The 24,232-nt window shown below is 39.2% G+C and overlaps 2 protein-coding genes across 7 annotated transcripts in view; one reads left to right on the forward strand and one right to left on the reverse strand.

Annotated features, from left to right (window-relative positions):
- The window catches only part of PTPRZ1 (protein tyrosine phosphatase receptor type Z1), a 207,305-nt gene extending 183,894 nt beyond the window's left edge, over positions 1–23,411 (forward strand). The window contains exons 23-31 of one of the 2 annotated variants that reach the window (XM_081535354.1): positions 570–716; positions 4,909–5,002; positions 5,309–5,382; positions 8,607–8,735; positions 9,183–9,329; positions 11,096–11,238; positions 12,017–12,152; positions 13,683–13,851; positions 23,329–23,411. In XM_081535354.1, coding sequence (XP_081391480.1) covers positions 570–716; positions 4,909–5,002; positions 5,309–5,382; positions 8,607–8,735; positions 9,183–9,329; positions 11,096–11,238; positions 12,017–12,152; positions 13,683–13,823 — 1,011 coding nt within the window. In that variant the 3' untranslated portion in view covers positions 13,824–13,851; positions 23,329–23,411. Of the gene's footprint in view, positions 1–569; positions 717–4,908; positions 5,003–5,308; positions 5,383–8,606; positions 8,736–9,182; positions 9,330–11,095; positions 11,239–12,016; positions 12,153–13,682; positions 14,640–23,328 lie in introns of those variants that run through there. The other variant, XM_081535355.1, reaches the window with a different exon arrangement.
- Positions 17,563–24,232, reverse strand: part of AASS (aminoadipate-semialdehyde synthase) — a 63,412-nt gene continuing 56,742 nt past the window's right edge. For all 5 annotated transcript variants that reach the window (XM_081535356.1, XM_081535362.1, XM_081535361.1 and 2 more), the window contains 4 exons: positions 23,349–23,464; positions 22,603–22,691; positions 21,900–22,076; positions 17,563–20,306 (listed from right to left, as the gene is read on the reverse strand). In XM_081535356.1, the coding sequence (XP_081391482.1) occupies positions 20,188–20,306; positions 21,900–22,076; positions 22,603–22,691; positions 23,349–23,464 (501 nt within the window). In that variant the 3' untranslated portion in view covers positions 17,563–20,187. The remainder of the gene's footprint in view (positions 20,307–21,899; positions 22,077–22,602; positions 22,692–23,348; positions 23,465–24,232) is intronic.

Below are 24,232 nucleotides of genomic sequence, written 5' to 3' on the forward strand. Positions count from 1 at the left end.
CATCTGACTTCCTGCCAGGACTGGTAAACAACCTCTGTGAGTTCTCCCTTCCATTTTGTAAAACTCTTTGTCTGTCAATGAAAGATATTACTTTCAAAAAAAATTTTAATTTGTTTTGTGTGCACTGGATTTTAATTGTGGCATGGAGAATCTTCAGTTATGGCACTCAAACTCTTAGTTGCCACATGTGGGATCTAGTTCCCTGATCAAGGATTGAACCCAGGCCCCCTGCACTGGGACTGCAGACCCCAGTGGGTCTGGAACACCAGGGAAGTTCCTGGAAAATACTACTTTTGTACCGAGACACTTGGTGGCTCAGATGGTAAAGAATCTGCCTGCAGTGCGGGAGATTGGGCTCGATCCCTGGGTCAGGAAGATCTCCTGGAGAAGGGAATGGCTACCCACTCCAGCGTTCTTGCTTAGAGAATCCCATGGACAGTGAAGGTTGGTGATCTATAGTCCGTGGGGTTGCAAAGAGTCAAACACAGCTGAACAACTAACACTTCCAAGAACTTTTCACGTATAGGGAGAGCCTGTAGTGAAGTTCCTGTTTGTCATTGTTTTGCCAGGAACAGTATGTCTTCATTCATGATGCACTGGTCGAGGCCATACTCAGTAAAGAAACTGAGGTCCCGGACAGCCACATCCATGCCTATGTTAACGGGCTCCTCATTCCTGGACCAACTGGCAAAACAAAGCTAGAGAAACAATTCAAGGTGAGTTCTCGTCAAAGTCCCTCTCTCGGTTGTCACCATGGGTTGGCATGTTCCCACATCTCCTCATTTGAATGGGCAAAGCCATGTGGACAGGCTGGGTGTTCTGTTGGTCCAGTGGCTACACTGTGTTCTTTACAACCAGCCACAAAGCCACTTGGTAAATTTCAAGGAGAACCTCAGAGTCGCAAGAGGGAAAGTTCCCAAAAACCCTAGAAATGCAGGCATGGTCCGGAAACGGAGGGCACCGAGCAGAACTGGATAAACAGGCAGAACTTCTAACACAGACCAGTGTAAGTGCTCTTCTCACTTTGAGAAAACCAGACCACTTAACCATGAGTGCTGCGGCTCTGGCTGTCTTTGCTGCCCCCTGGAAAATCTGTCTCCCATGAAGCCTTGGACTAGAATAGGCCACCCCACAAGAACAGCTTCTTCAACCCCAGTACCTGCCTCCCACCCTGTCACGAGGCAGTCAGCTACACAAGGGCAGCGTGCTTTGTTCAACATTCTACCTCCCACAACTTAACTTAGCTGTCTGACTTCCAGAAACCAGTGAGCAAAGAATTCAGAAAACAGTTGTTATCAGACCTGCTGGTGGAGATAGGGAGATTTGAAGAGTTGTGGTTTTCCAGAGGAATGAAGGCTATGTTGTTTTAGAAAGCTGAGCGCCACAGAATTGATGCTTTTGACCTGTGGTGTTGGAGAAGACTCTTGAGAGTCCCTTGTACTGCAAGGAGATCCAACAAGTCCATCCTAAAGATCAGTCCTGGGTGTTCATTGGAAGGACTGATGTTGAAGCTGAAACTCCAGTACTTTGGCCACCTCATGCAAAAAACTGACTCATTTGAGAAGACCCTGATGCTGATATGACTGGGGGCAGGAGGAGAAGGGGACAACAGAGGATGAGATGGTTGGATGGCATCACTGACTCGATGGACATGGGTTTGGGTGGACTCCGGGAGTTGGTGATGGACAGGGAGGCCTGGCGTGCTGCAATTCATGGGGTTGCAGGGGGTCGGACACGACTGAGCGACTGAACTGAACTGAACTGAACTGATTCCTATTGTTGTTATTCAGTCGCTTAATCGTGTCCAACTCTTTGCTACCCCATGGACTGCGGCATGCTAGTCTTCCCTGTCCTTTACTGTCTCCCAAAGTTTGCTCAAACTCATGTCCATTGAGTCAGTGATGCCATGCCATCTGTCGTCCCCTTCTCCTCTCGCCTTCAATCTTTCCCAGCATCACGGTCTTTTCAAATGAGTCAGCTCTTCGCATCAGGTAATCAAAGGATTGGAGTTTCAGCATCAGCATCAGTCCTTCCAATGAATATTCAGGGTTGATTTCCTTTAGGGTTGACTGTTTTGATCTCCTTGCTGCCCAAGGGACTCTCAAAAGTCTCCTCTACCACCACAGTTCGAAAGCATCACTTCTTTGGCGCTCAGGCTTCTTTATGGTCCAACTCTCACATTCGTACATGACTTCTGGAAAAACCATAGCTTTGACTGATCAAATCATTGTCAGCAAAGTGGTGTTTCTGCCTTTTAATATACTGTCTAGATTTGTCATAGCTTTTCTTCCAAGGAGTAAGCATCTTTTAATTTCATGCCTTCAGTCACCATCTGCAGTGATATTGGAGCCCAAGAAAATAAAGTCTGTTACTGTTTCCACTGTTTCCCCATCTATTTGCCATGAAGTAATGGGACCAGTGCCATGATCTTAGTTTTTATTCCTATACCAACCTCTTACTTCCCCGGGTTGCTAGAGAAGCAGGGCCAATTTCTGAAGGAGTATCTCAGAAGAATTCAGGAGGCCTTGGAAAAACCCAGGAAAGTTAACAAACCTTAAGATTGCAGTTCTTTCTCTTTCTTTTCTCCAGCTTACAACATAGAAGATGTAGTCATTATGAATTCCCTGACTTTTTGCCTTCTCGTTCAGCATCTTTTGGGTTTTGGGAGGAGTAAGGGACAGGTTAGGTTTAGAACCTGAACTTACAACCTGCAGAGAGGGAGACATACATGTTTATTCAGCCAAACTTATCTGAGTAGTTAAGAAACAATTCAAGGAAGAAAAGTGCACAGTACAGCTTCCAGAAACAGATAAGAAAGAAATATAAAGCATTAACAGGATGTTGCTAAGATGGCTTTTCTCTAAGTTAAAAAATACATATGTGTTAGCCATTTCCAACATAGTTTTCACTTAAATATGATTTATCCCTTACACAATTACCTAAAAGAATTTATATCACTTATACTGGGTAATTCATTGTCAGAATGAAAATATCAATTATGAAACAGAATCCAATTAAAAAGAGAGACATTTGACTATTTCCTGTTAGCATCCTAACTGGGGAAATTTAGGGGTGTGTACTTGTGTGTGTGTGTGTGTGTGTGTGTGTGTGTGTGTGTGTACACTGTCCTATAAAAAAGGTATTTATTCAGATTTATCCAGTGAAAAATATTCTTAAAATGAAATTGCATGTCTGTATTCAACAAATATTTATCACAAATGTACCTCCTGCCAGGCTTTTGTATTTGATATTGCTTTTGAAATCTACATTGAAAAGTAAAGAACCAAAAATATTCAAAGCAATACTGAACAATAAAGAATAGAAATTTCTTGAGCTATATGTGCAAGACCTTTTATGGAATGATAATATTGAAAAACAGACAAATCAGCCAGAGGAACCATGTGCATATGGAAATTGTTACATGATAGATATGACATTAAAAATTGGTGAAGAAAGGTGGACTGATCAGTAAATGATACTGGGACAGTTTCCATGTGGAAACAAGTACAATTACATACCTACCATACCTCAAACACTGAAATTACTCAAGATGGATGAAATTCTTAAAATGGAAATAGTTTTATAATTGCTATAAGAAAATATTGGAAAATGTATTTTGAGGACATGAAGGTAGAGAAGAACTTCTTAAATAAAAATGTAATTTACAAAAATCTTAAGGAAAAACAGTAATTCAGTTATAAATGTCTGTTTGATTAAAGAGAACAAAGACATTTGCAATTTTCTTAGTAGACTGTAGATTTACATTTAAGGCATCATACCCTCTGCAAATTAATGAAAATGAAATATAAATATGGAAAGGCAATCATCAAAGAAGAAATAACTAAAATTCACAATTGCACTATAATTAAGAAAATGCTAATCAAAACCATAGTATACTACTTTTCATCTGTTAGCCTGTCAATAATTGAACACCAATGACTGCAAATTCTTTATAAAAACCCTCACATATGTGCATATTAAGAAATATACAAGGGCTATTCATTGCTGCAAAGTTTGAAATAGCAAAACATTGAAAATAATGCAAACATTCACTAATTGCAGAATAGATAAATAGCAAGTAGATTATTTATGTGATGAAGTATTAAAATAATGAATGTGCTGTGCTTAGTTGCTCAGTTATGTCTGAGTCTTTGCAACCCCATGGACTGTAGCCCACCAGGCTCCTCTGTCCATGTGGTTCTCCAGGTGAGAATCCTGAAGTGGGTTGCCATTCTCTCTCACATTGCAGGCGGACTCTTTAGTCTAAGCCACTAGAGAAGCCCAAAATAATAAATAAAGAACTATATGCATATATAAGGGCTTCCCTGGTGACTCAGTGGTACAGAATCTGTCTGCCAATGCAGGAGATGTGGTTTTTATTCCTGGGTCGGGAAGATCCCCTGGAGAAGGAAATGGCAACCACTCCAGTATTGTTACCTGGAAAATCCCATGGACAGAAGGAGCCTGGCAGGCTACAGTCCATGAGGTCGCAAAGAGCTGGACACGACTTAGCGACTAAACAACAACATATGTGTGTGTATACACACACACACACACACACACACAATGCAGTTTATCTCCAGCTGCAGTGTGAGATTTAAATAGAGAACATGGAGAGCACACACCATAGAGGAAGGGTCCCAATGCTCAAAGTCAAACTAGGTATCAAGCATTCCCTGCTTCTTCCATCCCTCCTGGAATAGAATATAGAACATAAATGTATCAGAGAGTCCCCTAAACAACTTTAATTCAAGGAATTCTTGGAAAATAAGTCAAATATATTCATATTCAGTGTCTTATCTTTGTTGAGTCACATGTGTAAATATGAGTATGAGTGTGTGTGTGTGGTTGAATATTTAACTGGCTTAAATGAAATCATTTGTATTTTTCCTTGACATTCTTTCTCAGCTCTTGAGTCAATCAAATATACAGCAGAGTGACTATTCTACAGCCCTAAAGCAATGCAACAGAGAAAAGAACAGAACGTCTTCCATCATCCCTGGTAAGCTATGTTGAATTTTGGAAGAAAAAGGAAAACCAACTTTTTAAATAATATTAATAGAAGCCTTGTAGGTAATTTAACAATATTTTTCCATCTTGGAACAAAAGCAATATGCTCATTTAATTATGTCAGATAATGTAACTTAACAAAGACTCAAACTTTGAGTGCAAAATACATAGAAAAATTAGCTAAAAAGTCAAAGACACTGAACTTGCAAAATGCAGCTATATTTTGCCATTTGAGGGGTGGGAAGGAGGTATTGTGCTAAGAGCTTACTTGTTTATGATGAATGTTCTGTGTTCCCAGTGGAAAGATCCAGGGTTGGCATTTCATCCCTGAGTGGAGAAGGCGCAGACTACATCAATGCCTCCTACATCATGGTAAGTCAGAGAGCTACTGGGGAGACTGACTGCAAGCTTATGTTGCCAGAACCAAAACAGAGTGGTCTCCCTGAATCAGTGACTGGCAGATATCACGGGTGGACATGGGTCAAATCTGATGACTGCAGGTTCACAGCCCACAGCAGCAATGGAATCACAGCATTCCTTGGTGTTTTCATGTGTGCTGGGACTGGAGAACCCTCAGTCAACGCAACTGAGTAGATGCGGGAACCAAACTCACCATTCAGAACTGATGTTCAGTTCAGTTCAGTTGCTCAGTCGTGTCCGACTCTTTGAGACCCCATGGACTGCAGCATGGCAGGCCTCCCTATCCATCACCAACTCCCAGAGTCCACTCAAACTCAGGTCTATCAAGTTGGTGATGCCATCCAACCATCTCATCCTCTGTCGTCCCCTTCCCCGCCTGCCTTCAATCTTTCCCAGCATCAGGATCTTTTCAAATGAGTCAGTTCTTCGCATCAGGTGGCCAAAGGATTGGAGTTTCAGCTTCAGCATGATGAGTAGATACAAAACTTCCACTCACACATCTAAATGGCTCCATTTTATTCACCAAAGCAAATTTCCTGCAGAACCAGGATACACCAGCATTAGCAAGTCCAGTCTCACTGAAGTCACTCCAGGTCTGCAGCACAGTTCTCACCCTGCAAACTGGGCTCCTTTGGCGACTTAGATTTCTGAAGATTCAATGCTTTCTGTCTGCATTTACTCTACTGTGAGAGGAGTGAGTGCTTTAGTAGCTGTTTTTTGACCTTCATTTCCATTTCAGGCCAATCCATCACAGAGCTTGCCTTCAGATGAAAGGGTCCTAACTCCCATGCCCAAATCACTGTTCTATTTAACTGCTGCTGCTGCTGCTAAGTTGCTTCAGTCATGTCCGACTCTGTGCAACCCCATATACGGCAGCCTACCAGGCTCCGCCGTCCCTGGGAGTCTCCAGGCAAGAACACTGGAGTGGGTTGCCATTTCCTTCTCCAATGCATGAAAGTGAAAAGTGAAAGTGAAGTCACTTAGTCATGTCTGACTCTTTGCGACCCCATGGACTGCAGCCTACCAGGCTCCTCCGTTCATGGGATTTTCCAGGCAACAGTACTGGATTGGGGTGCCATCGCCTTCTCCTGTTCTATTTAACTAGAAAAGAAAATACTAAGGCATATCTATACAGGAAACAAGGAGATATATGTTGGTGGCATCTAAAAGGGCTTCCCTGGTGGCTCAGATGGTAAAGAGTCTGCTTGCAATGCAGGAGACATGGGTTCAATCCCTGGAACAGGAAGATCCTTTGGAGAATGAAATGGCTACCGACTCCAGTACTCTTGCCTGGAGAATTCCGTGGACAGAGGAGTCTGGCGGGCTACAGTCCCTGGGGTCGCAAAGAGTCAGACATGACTGAGAGACTAACACTTTCATTTTTAGGGCTTCCCAGGTGGTGCAGTGGTAAAGAATCTGACTGCCAATGCAAGAGATGCAGGAGACATCTAAAAGCAGGCCATACTTAAAGAGGGGCTTCTTAATACTACAGGAAGCAGATGTTTTTACTCAAAATTCGAGAATGGATTGAGAACGAATGTAAATATTGCACTGTGTGTTGGTTAGATAAAAGGCTGTTCTTATCAAGAAAATAATTAAATGCTGGCTACTTACAAAGCTTGCCACAGTACATCTGAAGATTTACAAATCTACTTGGAATGATGTGGGATATTGACTGAAGTTGCAGGATAGACTGGAAGTCCTTTCAAGATCTTTTCCTGGGCATCCCTGGTGGCTCAGTGGTAAAGAATCCACCTGCCAGTGCAGGGGACACAGGTTCAATCCCTGATCTGGGAAGATTCCATGTGCTGAGGGGCAGCTAAGCCCATATGCCACAACTGTTGAGCGTGTGCTGTAGAGCCTGGGAGCCCAAACAACTGAGCCCATGTGCCACAACTACTGAAGCCCGCAAGCCCTAGATCTCATGCTCCACAACAGGAGAGGCCACTGAAATGAGAAGCCCGTGCACCATAACTAGAGAGTAGCCCCCACTCACTGCAGGTAGACAAAAGCCCTCACAACAGCAAAGACCCAGCACAGCCAGAAATAAATAAAATTATTTTTTAAAAAGATCTTTTCCGATCCAAAGCATCTACAATTAACCAGAAAAACATTTAATTATGTACAACCTACTCATTCAAATCTGAATATATGAACTTAAAAATTTTCTGCTAATCAAATAAGACTGTAATCAAAAGAAAGTAAATTAAGTAGAATTCTACTTGATGAATAAATGAAGATAAAGCTTTAAAAAAGTAAATAACATTCCATACTTAAAATGAGCCTGTGGGGACTAAGAATGGGATCTAGGAGATTCCATTGCAGAAGGAGCCATGGTTTTGGTAAGCAGCAACATGGAAATCATGATTAATTCAATGGCACCAGCTTTCAAGTTTCTGCAGCAACATTTGCAAGGTGCCACCCCTAGTTCCTCTCCGGTAGAGAAAGTCAAGGTGTAAAGTATCCTATTGCCAGTAGGTGTGAAATTTAGCACTCTACCATTTGGACTTATGAAATTTAAGAAATGCAGAATTTCTTAGATTTCTGTTCTATCTAGTGTGGGAGACATAGTCCACAAGCCATTTCCTTAAGTCTCCTCCTAGAAGTGGTAACTGTGTGATAACTTAAGGTGATAACTTCTTCAGCTTCAGTAATTATGTATGAAGGGAAGCTCACATTCCCTTTCTCATAGTACTGCTGTGAGGAATAAAGGAAAAAAATGCTTAGCACTGTACCTGGCATATAGGATGGGTCCATAACATTGGCTATAATAATCACATTATTATTTACTGCTGCTGCTGCTGAGTCACGTCAGTCGTGTCCGACTCTGTGCGACCCCATAGATGGCAGCCCACCAGGCTCCGCCGTCCCTGGGATTCTCCAGGCAAGAACACCGGAGTGGGTTGCCATTTCCTTCTCCAATGCATGAAAGTGAAAAATGAAAGTGAAGTCGCTCAGTCGTGTCCGACTCTTAGCGACCCCATGGACTGCAGCCCACCAGGCTCCTCCGTCCATGGGATTTTCCAGGCAAGAGTACTGGAGTGGGGTGCCATTGCTATTATTTACAGACACAATCTAAAAATAAAAAGACTAACATGACCATTAACCTATAACTGTTTCTTGAATATTTACCGTCATATGCGGAGGCTCTTTCTATCCTCTCTTTGATTATGTAGGGTTATTATCAGAGCAATGAATTCATCATCACCCAGCATCCCCTTCTCCACACCATCAGTGATTTCTGGAGGATGATATGGGACCATAACGCCCAGCTGGTTGTTATGCTTCCAGATGGTCAAAACATGGTAAGTCCCTCAGGTCACTTTTGGCACTTTCTTTTTGGGGTAGTTATCAAGGCACAACTACCCAAAAGTCCAGTACACAAAGTATTTTTTTCAACTAATGAACTAATATTGAAGTTGCACCTTGTCTATTATTGGATCTGGTTTGAATGCAATATCTCAGGTCTGAAATTGTTGAATGACAGTTTTAAATAAAAGTAGGTTGAAATTAACTTAAGTATTTATTACACTGCTTAGGGAATTAGAATTGCAATCATGAATGAAGTCAGTCCATATACTTCTGCTTGCATTTTTTTTAATAAAACTTATTAGAATATTTTAAGAGTAAATTTTGAGATTAAAAGAAAAATTTGAGTTGAATTTTCTATGGCAACCTGTTAACTTTGTTTCACAGTCTGACTTTGGCATTTTATTAAAATGTAGAATCTTCTTTGTTTTTTAATCCTCCAGGCAGAAGATGAATTTGTTTACTGGCCAAATAAAGATGAGCCTATAAATTGTGAGAGTTTTAAGGTCACTCTTATGGCTGAAGAACACAAATGTCTGTCTAATGAGGAAAAACTTATAATGCAAGATTTTATCCTAGAAGCTACACAGGTACGGACATAGTTTAAATGATAAACTTTTCGTCTTTTTAAATATATGCCAGTTTAAAGATCTCTCCTATAAATTAAAAGAAGGAATCTAATTTCTTACAAATTGAGGCAAATTACCCAAATAATAAATTTTAACTTACATGTTATTTTCATTTTTTGAAATCTTATAGAATCATTAAACAATTAGCCATCACTGAACTCCACCATCCCTGATTTCTACACACACAGGAAGTCAAAAATTTCTCCTTTACTCCAAAGCAGTTGCTGATAGAAGTTAAGCTGAAAATAAACAGAGTAAAAACAAATAATTTTGTTAATCTTAATTCTCATGTTTTAAGGCCAGTGTTTGCCTTGTCTTCTCCTAAGTAAAATGGGAAAAATATTACCTAGCAGTAAAAACAAGTTTACTGCCCTCTACTGATGTACAGGGGGTTGTTCAGTGAAGAACTGCTTTGAAAACATGCAGTGCAATGAATTAGGGTTGTTTTACTAAACTCTTGATTATCTACAGTTTGAGTTCTTTGCCAATAATTCTTTCTGTAATTACAGCATAGTTCATAAATTATTGTATGGCTCCTGTAAAAGACTAAAAGATGCTAATAATGATAAGTAAGGCATGTGAAATTCAGAGTACTTGCTCAATCAGAAAAAAATTAAATCATATTTTAGATGGTTTAAATGTTTCACTTTAATTCTGAAACTGGTAAAACATATGGGATATATAAGAAGATTCAGTATTCGCTAGACTATTTGGTTGACCAAAACTTACACAATTGATGATGCAAATACATTGTTTTCTAAATGTTTTATAGTTCTGCCTGAAATTGATGTTTCATATTATATTTTGTGTGTCAAGAGTCCAGTTTTATTGTTTCATGTGAATAGCCATTGTTCCAGCATCATTTATAGATCAACAATACCAGTTCAGTCACAAATCAAATTCCTGTATATGTATAAGCCACTTTAGGAAACTGAGGATCAGAGGTTTAAGAGAGTTAAAGTCATGCAACCTGGTTTGGTCACTTAAGCAAGGATCCGAACTGGGGCTGGAGTAGAACCCATGTCTCCATCCTCCTTGCCAGCACTTCCCACGCTGTGTCACGCAATCATATTCTTCCCTTAGTTGAACCTGAGTAATGCTATTTGAAGAAGTCTATGCTATCTTTTTCTTTTTTACTTCAAATACAGATGATTTACAGTATTATATGTTACAGGTATACAATGTAGTGATTCACAATTTTTAAAGGAATGTCTATGCAACTTTTAAAGCAAATTTTAAAACAGAAGATTTCTCTTTGTAAGTTTAATTTTATGGACACAGCCACATCTCTGCTCATGATTTGATTGGCAATATAAAGTCCACCAACAAGGATTATTTTAGAATAAAAAGAGGCCATGTCTGTACATGGCACATGTGGTGTGATGGCAATTTCTCCCTTCCATGATGATGGACAGGCTACAACGACTGCCACACTCAGTGTATGACTTGCTTTCATCACCTCCCTGCAATTCCTGATTTTCATAGAAATAATTATTGACAAAGAATTCAAATTGGTGTCTTGTAGATAGTCAGGAGTTTAGTAAAAAAAAAAACAACAAAAACCCTAGTTCGTCACGCTGTGATGCAATGAATGGGCTGTAACGACTGCTGCACTCAGCGTGTGATTTGGTTTTATTGCATTCCTGTAGTTACTGATTTTCCTCAATTCATCTACTCACCACCCAGTATGACACTTTTTAAAACACTGATCTTATTTCTTCCTGTAGGATGATTATGTACTTGAAGTGCGGCACTTTCAGTGTCCCAAATGGCCAAATCCAGACAGCCCCATTAGTAAAACTTTTGAACTTTTAAGTATTATCAAAGAAGAAGCTGCCACCAGGGATGGGCCCATGATTGTTCATGATGAGTAAGTGCCACACCTTAAATCTCTTCACACCTGACATGCTCTGGGTGTGTGTATATTTCTGTTACCTTTGTACTAACCTAATATTTTGGACCCATGGTGAATTATTGAGCCAGAGTGGATTATTGCTTCTCGTGGACATGATTAACACAGAATAGTTTGGGTTTTTTTTCCCACTTAGAGCTCCTGTTGAAGGCAGAAGATGGGTGCAGGGTCACAGGCATCTGCTTTTCCATTCTATGCTGAGAACACTTTGCGTGATGAATCAGTGTTTTAGAACCTGGATTTTTACAGGTTCTAACCAGTGAGACATTCCTCAGCCACTGACTTCATGGGATTGGAGTAAAATTGATATCATGATATCATTTTTATTTACCAGAAATAGAAATCTGTATCCAATTGATCTTTCCAGGTTTCTGTTGTAAACAAAAATGCATGTGCATATTATATATGATACTTAGATACTTATTTTATAATATATATTATTATTTAACCTCAATCAGATTATTTTGATTTATTGCCAACCCATTCCATAGTATAACAAAACGAAATGTATAACCAAATACTTAACTTCTATAAAGTGTCTCATTACTAATATTGTGAACACTCCACAATGTTTCAAATTAAACCATAGTTCCATGGACAATAAAGTGATGAGACAGTGTATTAAAAATTTCAGTGTTCTTACTGCCAAGTTGTCAAGGCCACATGCTCTGTGAGTTCCAAATGTGAATGTTTGATGCATCTGAATGGAGTCTTTGTCCCTTCCATTTGCTTCCAGGCATGGAGGAGTGACAGCTGGAACTTTCTGTGCTCTGACAACCCTTATGCACCAACTCGAAAAAGAAAATTCCATGGATGTGTACCAGGTAGCCAAGATGACCAATTTGATGAGGCCGGGAGTCTTTGCCGACATTGTAAGTAACCAGACAGCAAATCAAGCTTTTCCTGTTAGATCACCTGTTACTTTCTAGGGGCTACCAACATCATTTTTTTGTGTATCAAAAAGAACACATCGATAACATTAGCATGTAGTTTTCAAGCTGATTATATTCCGTTTGCAATCCATAGAATTGGGACTATAAACAATAAACATTTAAAGTTTATCTTCCAGAAAATTGATGGATCAAAAATTTTCAACTTCATTGTGTATCTTTTTGTGAGACTTAGTGTAATTCTGAAAAAATATCTTCAGTAGAAGCACCAAGTAATCTGATTTATCCAGCAAAATAAACATTTTATTCCAGCGTTCAAGTTCTGCATAGCCTCAAAGAGCAGTCAGAAGATAGAACTCAATTGTTTGCTTTTTTTCTCAAGCCAAATTCATTTTCTAAAGTTAAGAAGTAGCTAATTCTGAGGATACTTTTTAAAAAAGAGAGAGAAAGACACTTATACAATCAAGAAAGAACATAGCATATCTGGAAAGATAAGTCTCAACTCTGAGAATAATTTGGAAGCTTTTATTATAGAAACAAGAGCTAGAAAGACAATAGGGAACTTTGTGCATGCCCTAGTGGGAGAAGCGTAGGTGAATGCAGAAATCATAGGCTCCCTTCTAGCTTTCTGCTCTGTATATGGAAGGGCCTTACAAAGGGTCCATCTTCAAAGCTCCAGCCCACACCAGCTGGTCAGAGAGCAGGGAAACCCTTGTGCACACACACTTCAGAGGAGCCCTTGTTAAAAGTCTCATTCAGGCAAGGTGAGTTGTACCAAGCTTGTCATTTGAAATTGCTTTCTGGAGACTAAACTACACCCAAGTTTCACAAATGCATTTACTAAGACATGTGGTCCTAATGATTTCCTACTGTGGTGCCAGCCACTGGCTCACAGTCTTTTCAACTGCCTTGCCCCCACCTCACCATCCCCGAGTTGGCATCTGAAAGAGAACAAATGTTTATTCTTCTATGTGTCTCTGAAACCAGAGCAGGACACATGCTCTCCTTTGCACAAAGCAGGACGTAGGACTGGCCGGGCTGGTAGAGTGAACAACACTGGGTAAACAGTGGGTCCTGTGAAAAGCCTGCATCCCCGTAAGTTCCTGTGCTGACAGTGCAGTGCTGAGGTTCGTAACAACTGGAGAATGGAGAATGAATAACTCAGTGGGTTATAGGAGTCGGGTGCCAAAGGGCTTACACATGAGTTGAGAAATCAGTATTAGAACCTTATCACATCACTTTCTGATTGATTCCACGACGTTTGAGTAGGAATGGAGTGCTTACTATTGGCAAATGTATATGGGCCAATTATTCTAGGTCTGTAAGGGTTGGCTAATTGTAGAGCTGCTTTAAATTTAATCAGAAAGAGACATTAATATGGATGGTGTACCTCTGCCAATTATAACAGAGCCCTTCCTTGGACAGTGGCAAAGGATGACTCCAAACATTCCTTCTTTTTACAAATGCATGTCTTCACTGAGTTTCCTGTTTCTTACCACTTCTGTTCTCCAGGAGCAGTATCAGTTTCTCTACAAAGCAGTCCTCAGCCTTGTGAGCACAAGGCAGGAAGAGAACCCATCCACCTCTCTGGACAGTAACGGCGCAGCATTGGCTGATGGAAATATAGCCGAGAGTTTAGAGTCTTTAGTTTGACATGGAAAGGGGTGAGAAGCATCCACATGTGAGCATTGCTTTCCTCTTTCTAAAATTAGACTGGAAAATCAGTTCAGCTCTGTTATCTGTTTACTTCACATCACCTGACAGTTACTACCATGACATAGGATTCTGCTGCCAAATTTATATCATTAACAATGTGTGCCTTTTTTGCAAAACTTCTTGTAATTCACTTATTGTGTTTAAACTAAAATGATTGAAATTTACAGTATTTCTAAGAATGGAATTATGGTATCTTTTTTTCATATTGATTTTAACAGAAAATTTCAATTTACAGATACTAGGAATTCCCAACTACAGAAAACATGTTTGTTTTTAGTGTCAAATTTTTAGCTGTATTTGTAGCAATCATCAGGTTTGCTAGAAGTATAACTTTTAATATAGTATACTGTAAATAAAACACCCTGTTCCCTACGATATTCAACATTTTACAACTGCAGTATTCACCTAATGTAGAAATAATCTAATACTGTAAATACTGCTCTAGTGTCTCCATGGACCAAATTTATATTTATAATTGTAGATTTTTATATTTTACTACTGAGTGAGTTTTCTAGTTCTGTGTAATTGTTTAGTTTAATGATGCAGCTCATTATCTGGTCTTACTCTGTGAGTCTTCTTGATATTGTTTTGTGTTGTGATTAACTGTTTTAGCATGTAATTTTAACTTTTATGGAAAATAAAAATACATTTGTTTTGAAGGAAGATGTTTTTATGAGGATAACACCTTACCTGACATTGTTTAAATGGTTTTTATCTAAGGCATTGCAAAAATAAATATAAATATCACGATCAGTTTGTGTTTGCTTGTGGAGTACTGAGGTGTAGAAGAAAATTACAGATATGTTCCCTCTGAAATGATGGACGTAAAAAAAGGTTGATGGGATGGGACAGTGTATAGAGTTGACTCCCAAACTGTGCAGTAAGGCACACAGGAAACTCAGAATTGAACATCTGAGGACATCAGAGCAATGTGTACTAACACAGCACAATTACTCATGTTAAATTATTTGGTTCTTGTTACTCAGTTGCTCAGCCGTGTCTGACTCTTGGTGACCCCATGGACTGTAGCCCACCTGGCTCCTCTGTCCATGAAATTCTCCAGGCAAGAATACTGCGGTGGGTAGCCATTCACTTCTCCAGGGGATCTTCCCCACCCAGGGATCGAACCTGGACCTCCTGCATAGCAGGCAGATTCTTTACTGTTTGAGCTACCAGGAAGCTTCAAGTTAGGACTTAACTCTGTGTTTTGTATTTCTTGCTAAGTAAAATTAAGAATGAGCGTTAGGACTAAAAGAAAATTGGAAATAGGAAGTTATTAGATTGACTGCCAGTGACTAACAAATATTTCTTCAGAACAGGCAGCTTTTCTCACTGGATCCTTTCCAGTAAAATTCAAGTCTGGTCAATATATTTCCAATACAATCACCAAATGTAAACCATTGTAAAGAAGACTAATCTATACAAAAGATAAGACTAGCTACCTGCATGGCTATGCAAATTGTGCATTGTATCTACTGGGGAGCTAATCACAGCACAGACATTGAATATTTATTAGGATATGTATTTAATATGATTAATATTTATTATGACATTATGATTAATATTATGACTTTTTCCAGTAGACGATAAGTATAGTGTTCTAATTTACATATTTGATGACAATTCTTTGACAGAAGTACCTAGAAGGAGTACCTTTCTCTAATTCTCAAAAAGGCCTCATTTGGGCTAGTGGTGACCCTAACAACCCATGGTAAGGGAGGTTTTATAAATCAGAGTTCTTCCCAAATTTTATAAAGTATCTTGGGTTTTTGAATGCTGATCAAATTTCAGTAGTACGTCTTGTCTCTTTAGGCAAGTCACTTAACTTTGTGAGACATATTTTCTCTTCTGTAAAGTCAGAGCTGGCCTAATGATAATTTTGGTCTCTTCTCTATAACCACTTTACGACTCTCCTTATGGAGCAGATACATCTGTGACTTGCCTGAGGGGCATGGATCCTTGAGGAGTCTTCCAAATGTATCCAAAAGATTGAAAAATATCTCAGAGCTAAAATATCATTATCTTTGATGTAAATTTCAAGCAAATTGTTACTGAAAAGAGTATTGCAAAAAGAAGAAAAACTAGTGTTTTTGAACATCTACTAGACATCAGGCTTTTACATTCTCTCAGAACCTTTATAACCGTGCTGTGGGTTATTGTTGTCCTCAGTTTGCGGAAAAGGAAAGAGCTAGTATGTGGTAGAAACAATCACACTGCTTCTCAGAGGAACTTCTAGTGTCTCATGAGTCTAGGACAAGGAAAAGTGGAAATACAAATACCAGTTTTGTCTGGAGGAGGCCAAAAAAGGTAGAAAAATCTGGAAGATGTGAGCATTAAGCCTATCAAAAGATTGAGACCAGGGATTCATAAATGTAGCTCAAGGGCTAAATGCTTGTAATTGTGACCTATTCATCCATACCCAGATCCCACCACCACCACCTTTACTACTGAAATCCTTGCTGGACAGCTTTAATTGGAGGATAATTGCTTTATGATGTTGTGTTGGTTTCTGCTGTACAACACGGATCAGTCATAACTATATATATATATATATATATATATATATATGTATATATATATATATATATATGTATGTATGTATGTATGTATATCCCCTCCCTCTTGAACCTCCCCCTATCCCACCTGACAGGGCACTGAGCTGAGCTCCCTGTGCTATACAGCAACTTCCCACTAGCTATCTATTTTACACACACATATATATATGTCAATACTACTCTCAATTTGTCGCATCCTCTCCTTCCCCCGCTGTGTCCCCACAACTGTTCTCTACATTTGCGTCTCTATTCCTGTCTTGCAGATAGGTTCATCAGTACCATTTTTCTAGATTCCATCTGTATGCTTTCGTATATGACTTGTTATTGAGAGCCAATGCAGTGCTTCTATCTACCTTTACTCAAGCTTACTGACGTTTCCTTTTCTAGCAGTAATGTTAGATCCTCTTCAATCCTACCCCTTTATCACTTAAAGCCCAAACCAGTTGGTATATTACCTTAGTGGGTTCCCCCTCCCACCCAAGTTGCTGGTCTCTAGTTCCCATGTCATCTGAGTGCTCTTCCAGACTGCAAGCGGGATCAATGCAACGCAACCGTTGTTGATGTTCAGTTGCTCAGTCATGTCCGACTCTCTGTGACCCCATGGACTGCAGCACGCCAGGCTTCCCTGTCCTTCACCATCTCCCGGAGCCTGCTCAAACTCATTGAGTTGGTGATGCCATTCAATCATCTTGTCCTCTGTTGTCTCTTTCTCTTCCTGTCTTCTGTCTTTCCCAGCATCACGGTCTTTTCCAATGAGTCAGCTCTTCACATCACATGGCCAAAGTATTGAAACTGAAGCTTCAGCATCAGTCCTTCCAATGAATATTCAACACAGGCATTATCTCCTGATCATGTTAAAATCAATGTTGTGATTTTGAAAAACTGCCATAACAGATATGTCTTTACTTACTTATAGATTATTGATCTCTACATAATTATTTTTGACAGGTGGGACCAGGCCTTAATCAACTTTGATCCTTTTCAAATAGCATAGGTATTTTCTCAACTGCCATATGTCCCAAGTGTCACACCTGCTTATTTTGACAGCAGAATTAGTTTCATATGCCAGAATATGAGCACAGCCCCTCAGAAGGTTTAATTTACATCCCTCAACATAAGCATTTTTCCTTCAAGGAGAAAAATAAAGTTTTATTTGTACAACTTGATAAATAATTCTCACCCCATACAATTCACACAAAGTGCACAATTTGGTGGTTTTTAATATAGTCACAGAGTAGTACCTCCATTACCACAAAATCAATTCTACAACATTTTCATCATCTCCCTCCTCCAAACCCCAAATTCATTAGCAGTCACTCCCACTTCTCCCCAACATTCCCCAGCCCTAGGCAACCACTAGTCTACTTTCTCCATATAGAGATTTGACAATTCTGGACATTTCATACAAATGAAATCACACAATATGTGGCTTTTCCTGCCTGGCTCCTTTCAGTTGAAGTTTATCCATGTCATGGCATGTATCAGTACCCAATTTCTTTTTAATTACTGAATAATATTCCATTGTCTGGATATGCCACATTTTGTTTATTTATTATTTGATTGGTATTTGACTTGTTTTGATTTCTGGCTGTTATGAATAATGCCACTATAAACATGTGTTTACAAGTTGTTTGTGGATGCATTTTCATTTTTCCTATACCTAAGAGTGGAATTACTGGATAATATGGTGAAAGTGAAGTCACTCAGTCATGTCTGACTCTTTATGACCCCATGGACTGTAGCATACCAGGCTCCTCCGTCCATGGGATCTTCCAGGCAAAGGTACTGGAGTGGGTTGCCATTTCCTTCTCCAGAGGATCTTCCCAACCCAGGGATCGAACCCGGGTCTCCCACATTGCACGCAGACCCTTTACTGTCTGAGCCACCACGGAAGCCTCACCCTTCACCAGGGATAATATGGTAACTCTATGTTTAACATTTGAGGAACTGCCAAACTGTTTCTCCAAGCAGCCATACCATTTTATATTTCCACCAGCAGTTTATGAGGGTTCCAATTTCTCCATATTTTCACCAACACTTACTATTTTTTCACAATAGCTATCCAGGTGACGTTTAAGTGCTATCTCATTGTAGATTTGATTTCTATTTCTCTGATAGCTAATGTGTGTGTTAAGCATCTTTTCATGTGCTTAGTGGCCTTTTGAGAACTGTCAATTCTGATCCTTTATCCTTTTTTTTTTAATTAGGCTCTTTGACTTTTTATTGAATACAATAGTTCTCTATCTATTCAAGTTCTTCTCTTACCTGATATATAATTTGCAAACATTTTCTCATTCTGTGGGTTGTCTTTTGCCTTCTTGATGGTATTCTTGAAAGCACAGAAGTTTTTAATCATGATGGTATCCAGTTGATCTATTTTCTTCCTTTTGTTGCTTGTGCTTTGGTGTCATTTATTTCAGAAACCATTGCCTAATACAAGATCAGGAAGATTTACACCTGTGATTTCATCTAAGAGTGTTATAGCTCTTATATTTAGGTATTTGGTACATTTTGAGATAATTTTTATATGTGCTGTGAGGTAGGGAGTCCAACTTTATTCTTTTGCATGTGGATATCCAGTTGTTTCAGCACCATTTGATGAAAAGACTATTTTTCTCAACTGAATTGTCTTAGCACCTTTTTCAAAAGTCAGTAAGCATTATTTCTGAACTCTCATTCTATTCCTATTCTACACTTTTTTTAGAATTGTTCTCTTAATATCATTTTTGCTTTATTCATTGATACTGTGTACCAGTACAATCCATTTTTGAATGTTAGTCTTGTATCCTGCAGCTGATGAACTCATGTATTAGATCTAATGTTTTCTTAGATCATTCTTTTGCATTTTCTATGTATAAGATTATACCATCTGCAAACAGAGATAGTCTTACATCTTTCTTTCTAATCTGGATGTCTTTTATTTCATTTTCTTGCCTAATTGCCCCATCTAGACCCTCTAGTACAAGCTGAATAGAAATGGCATGAGTGTACATCTCTGTCTTATCCCTGATTTCAGGGGAGAATCCGTCAGTCTTTCATCATTAAGTATAATATTAGCTCTGGGTTTTTCATAGATACTCTTTGTCATGTTAAAGAATTCCCTTCTATTCCTAGTTTGTTGAGTGTTTTTTTATCACAAAAGTATGTTGGATTTGTTGGATTCTTTTCCTGTGCCTAATGAGCTGATTTTGTAGATTTTGATTTAATCTTACCTACTCCTTTTCTAAACATTAAAGAGGAAACTATCGGAAATGTCACTTTCTTAAATCATAATTTTACAAAAAGGCACAAAATAGCATTATTGCAAAAGCTTGTAGACAGGTAATCTAAAAGCATCCAGCTGAATCAGTCTGAAAAACAAAAGCAAAACAAAAATAAAGCTGTGTGAAGAAATTTTCTTCTTACTAAAAAGGTAAAACTTCATCTGCTAATTATAGGAAAATATATTCTTGTAAGAAAAAAAGTTGCATAATAAGTTAACAAGTAGTACAAGCATTATCACTTTTACATATACATGAAAAAAATACATGATAGAATTATTAAAGTTCTTTGATAATTACTGGCATCTCTTGTAACAAATGTTTTCATATTAAAATAGAGGTTTATATTTCAAAAACACCATTGTATTGACATATCAAAACGTATTATGGTTTATGGTTTAAAATATCACATTAACAAGCATGTTTGCTGCACAGAAGTTCAGAGCTGTGTTGGCTGGGAAGATAAAAACAAAATATAATTCTCAATTATAGTTTGATTGTGCTCTGTGTAGTATACATAATGCCTTCTGCTTTAATTCGCTCCAATATTGGTCCATAGATCTCCTTTGAAAAGGGTCCCATCAGGCCTTTAGCTTGAATTTCACCTAGAAGAAAATAAGTTTGAAGTTACCATTTTAAAGATGGTAAGAACAGTTAATTTCTACAGCAAGAATCACCATATAGCAGTAAACTCCAAGTTAATGAATTGTTGGCAGCCTAGGGATTTTTTTTTTTAATAGCAGCTTAAATAGCTCCTACTAAATTATTACATAATCAACACACTGTAAGGAAAAGGGGTTCCTGGAAAGCACAGCTGAACTTAGGGACTGAGTCTGAATTTATACACTTAACTGCATTAACTACCAGATCAGAGAAAAAAGTATAAGAAAGAAAACTTGTAAACCTAACTGGTCTGATTTGCTGATGTCATTTTTTAACACCAACACAATGAAATTAAACCAATCTGAGGGAATTCCCTGGTGGTTTAGTGGTTAAGACCCCACACTTCCACTGCAGGGGGCATAGGTTCAATTCCCAGTCTGGGAACTTAGATCCTACATGCTACACAGTGTGGCAAAAAAAAAAAAAAAAAAAACTCTGAAACCAATCTGGTAACTTGGGCACTGGCATCTGTTAGGATGGTTGAAAGAATAAGTTTGGACATTTTCCTTAGAGGCCATGATGACCTCATCCCACATCACTACTTCACTCTAGTTTCTCAATAACTAGTAGGTAGTTTAATTGGATATAGACTAATATTCCCTGGTGGCTCAGTGGTAGAGAATCTGCCTGCCGGTGCAGGAGACACAGGTTTGATCCCTGGCCCGGGAAGATCCCCTGGAGAAGGATATAGCAACCCACTCCAGGAATCTTGCCTGGAAAATTCTACAGACAGGTGAGGGGGGTGGGCTGCAGTCCATAGGGTCACAAAGAGTTGGACACAACTTAGCAACTAAACAACAACAATATGCTACTACAGATATATCTTCTCTTTATTTCACACTTATATGCTTTGATGTTTTTTATTCCCTTCACACCTTTACAAGGACAAAATGAGGTGTTATATTCAGAGATAATGCTTACTGAAAGCATATATGACCTAAAGGGGAGAGTGGAAAGTTGAAATTTGAATTCTTTTAGTTCAAAACATATATTGAGCATTGATAGTATTTTGAGATATGAGGATTAATAATACATGGCTTATATTTTTGAAGATCTGGAAGTGACTACCCTCTGCTATTTCAGTGTTACCACTCCCAAAATACAAAAAATTTTTAAAAAAAGGAAAGAAAAGAAGGCAGTTAATATTCCTTGGGGACCCCTTCTATGTGGTAGGAGGTTTATGTATTATTTCACTTCGGTGTCATACAACCCTATGAATTAGTGATGACAATCCCCACTTTACAGATGAAGGAACTCTGATGCAGAGATTCTAAATAACTGGCATTCCATCACTCAGCCATCTTGGGGCTTACCTGGAACAGAAATCAGGTCTAACTCCAAAGCCCATGTTTTTTACTCATCACAAGGTGATCTCCCAGTCAGCCAGAACTTGGATCTTCTTAACTGGCTCACTTTTAGTGAAAGCCAGCATCATACTGAAGACTAATTATTTGATTAGTCTTGGTGTCATCCAAGTGTTGAATGACTTGGAGATAATATGGAGACAGACTTGGTCCTTCAGTGAAAGAACTTACCATCGAGTAACATCTTGGCTGCCATAGCAGTGGGTAACCCCACAGTTTTGGCCATGGCTGAAAAACCATTGACATCCCCATAAACCACAAGATCAATAGTTTTATTTTCTAAATGTCCAGAAGGATGTCTGATTCCAAAGCTGTCTCTCATCACAATCATATCTTTCTCTCCAGGACCTTAAAATTAATAAATATACATTTGAAAATGTCATTACCATTACAACTCCAATACCATATTTCATCCCCCTGCTCCTCCCTTTCTGCTTTCAAGTTTTCCTTCCCATTATGTATATCCTTAAATAATTAGATATACTGCTTTGTAGCCCAAAGGACAAATTAAAAATTCAAGGAAATGATAACTCTGACCAGATTGCTCTGTTCAGACTGGTCTCACTGTAACCCAGTTACAGACATGAGAGTACTGCTGGAGAGGCCATCCTCTCTTCTCCCCAGAATGTTCTTCAGCACTCCTTTAATGTGTCAAAAATTAAAAGTTAAACTAATAATGGTTTCCTTTGCCATATTTTCAAGTTCACTCTTACTTAGTAGTTCTCTTATTCTTCCCTCTGGAGAAACAGCCCCAGTGCTCTTTCCCTCCCATCATGCTTGCCCATTCCCACTGTGTGACTCCTGCCCTCCAGTCTAATTCACGGGCTCTTAAGATCCTTCTTCTGGGATGTTCAGCTCATAGCCCATGGCCTACCATAGGAAAGTCTCACGGCCAGATGCTTGGAGAGGGCATCCACGAGAGACTCGGCCCGAGGGACTTGTTCATCCCCGAGTAGGCCCAACCTGAGAAGAAGAAGAGATGGCTGCGTTAGTTCCCAGTCCTGCATATATGCTCACTTGGGAAGCAGAAGGGAACACTTATTGGATTTCATCTTGAAAAGGCAGAATCATAAGATGACAGCTCAAGTTATAGGACTCCTAAGTTGTTGTAAAATAATAACAGTAATGTTTTCACATTTCAAATCATCCCCAGACTCTCCCACGAGTGCTGCCTGGGGCCAGACCTGACACACTGTCGGTGCACACTGTTGCCAAGCTTCTCCTGAGATTAACTGACAGGTTGGTTGTCCCATGGGAAGGATACCAGCAGAATGTGTCACGGCCAGGTGAATAAGTATTTTAAAGTAGTTAAAGAAGAGTGGGAGAATCTCCTACAGGAGAAAAAATGCCCCACCTTTCTTGAAAACTGAGTAGCGATGTTTCTCAAAATTAAGTATTTCCTAAGTTATAATGGCCATTGAATTCCTCTCTCTACCTACTTTTTAATCCCCTTATGAACATAGTATGTGGTAATCTCTCTCCAATGGGCCAACATTAGAGCAGCAGATTCATCAAAGACAATGTGAAATGTCTGTTTCTATCTTGACCTTTCTTTGACTAGAAAGAACTAAGTGATCATTGATCCAGTATTTTGCTCTAGGTTGCCTGGTGCGTGCCTACCATTCGAGAGCCTCCAGCTGGGTTGCGTCTCCTCCTAGTTTCTGAAAGACAGCTTCCTTAAGCACATCACATTCGGAAGAGGATGAAATCCCAACTAGATCACAGAGGAGTTCTTTCTGGTTAGAAAAACAAAGATACAACTTCTAAGTTCCAAATAGAATAAAAAATAAGTTTAGAGCTTATCCTAGGAAGACGCTGGACCTCAAATTTTAAATTAGAGATAATTAGAAACAGTAAATTGTGGCACACACATGTGCATACATATGTCTGCACACCTACACATCAATAAATGCATGGTATTTTAGAATGACGTTTCAGCGATAAAAATGAGTCATAACACCAAAAGAGTAATATCATATTTACCATCCCTTTGCCTGCCTTTGCAGATCCTCTTCATCACCTTTCACCCATTATCTCTCACCCTCCAGAAGTCTAGGATTTGGTATTCTTGTTTTGGCCAGGATAGAGTGGAAGGATCTTTGCTGTGGTTGCTAGTAGTAACCACGGTTCTTTTGTAAGTTAAGGAAATGAGGGAGATTGTGCAGATAATAAAATCTCAAAGGAAGAACAGTTAAATGGTGGTCATAGCTTTTTCCACTTTCTAAAGAAGGCTTTCTCCAGGCTGTGCTCTAGATTAAAGATCAACAAGCTTGCTCGGCAAAGAAGAGGAAGGTGGGACGAGTGGGGAGAATGGAGATATATATATATATATATACACACACACACACTACCATGTGTAAAACATACCTAGCAGGAAGTTGCTATATAGCACAGGGAGCTCAGTTTGGTGCTCTGTGATGACCTGGGTCAGGGGATGCAGGTTGGTAGGAAGGGACAAGAGGGAGAGGATATACATATACGTGTAACTGATTTACTTTGTTGTA

The sequence above is a fragment of the Giraffa tippelskirchi genome, chromosome 10 (genome assembly GCF_054371585.1).
Source record: "Giraffa tippelskirchi isolate mGirTip1 chromosome 10, T2T-mGirTip1v1.2.pri, whole genome shotgun sequence".
NCBI lineage: Eukaryota > Metazoa > Chordata > Mammalia > Artiodactyla > Giraffidae > Giraffa > Giraffa tippelskirchi.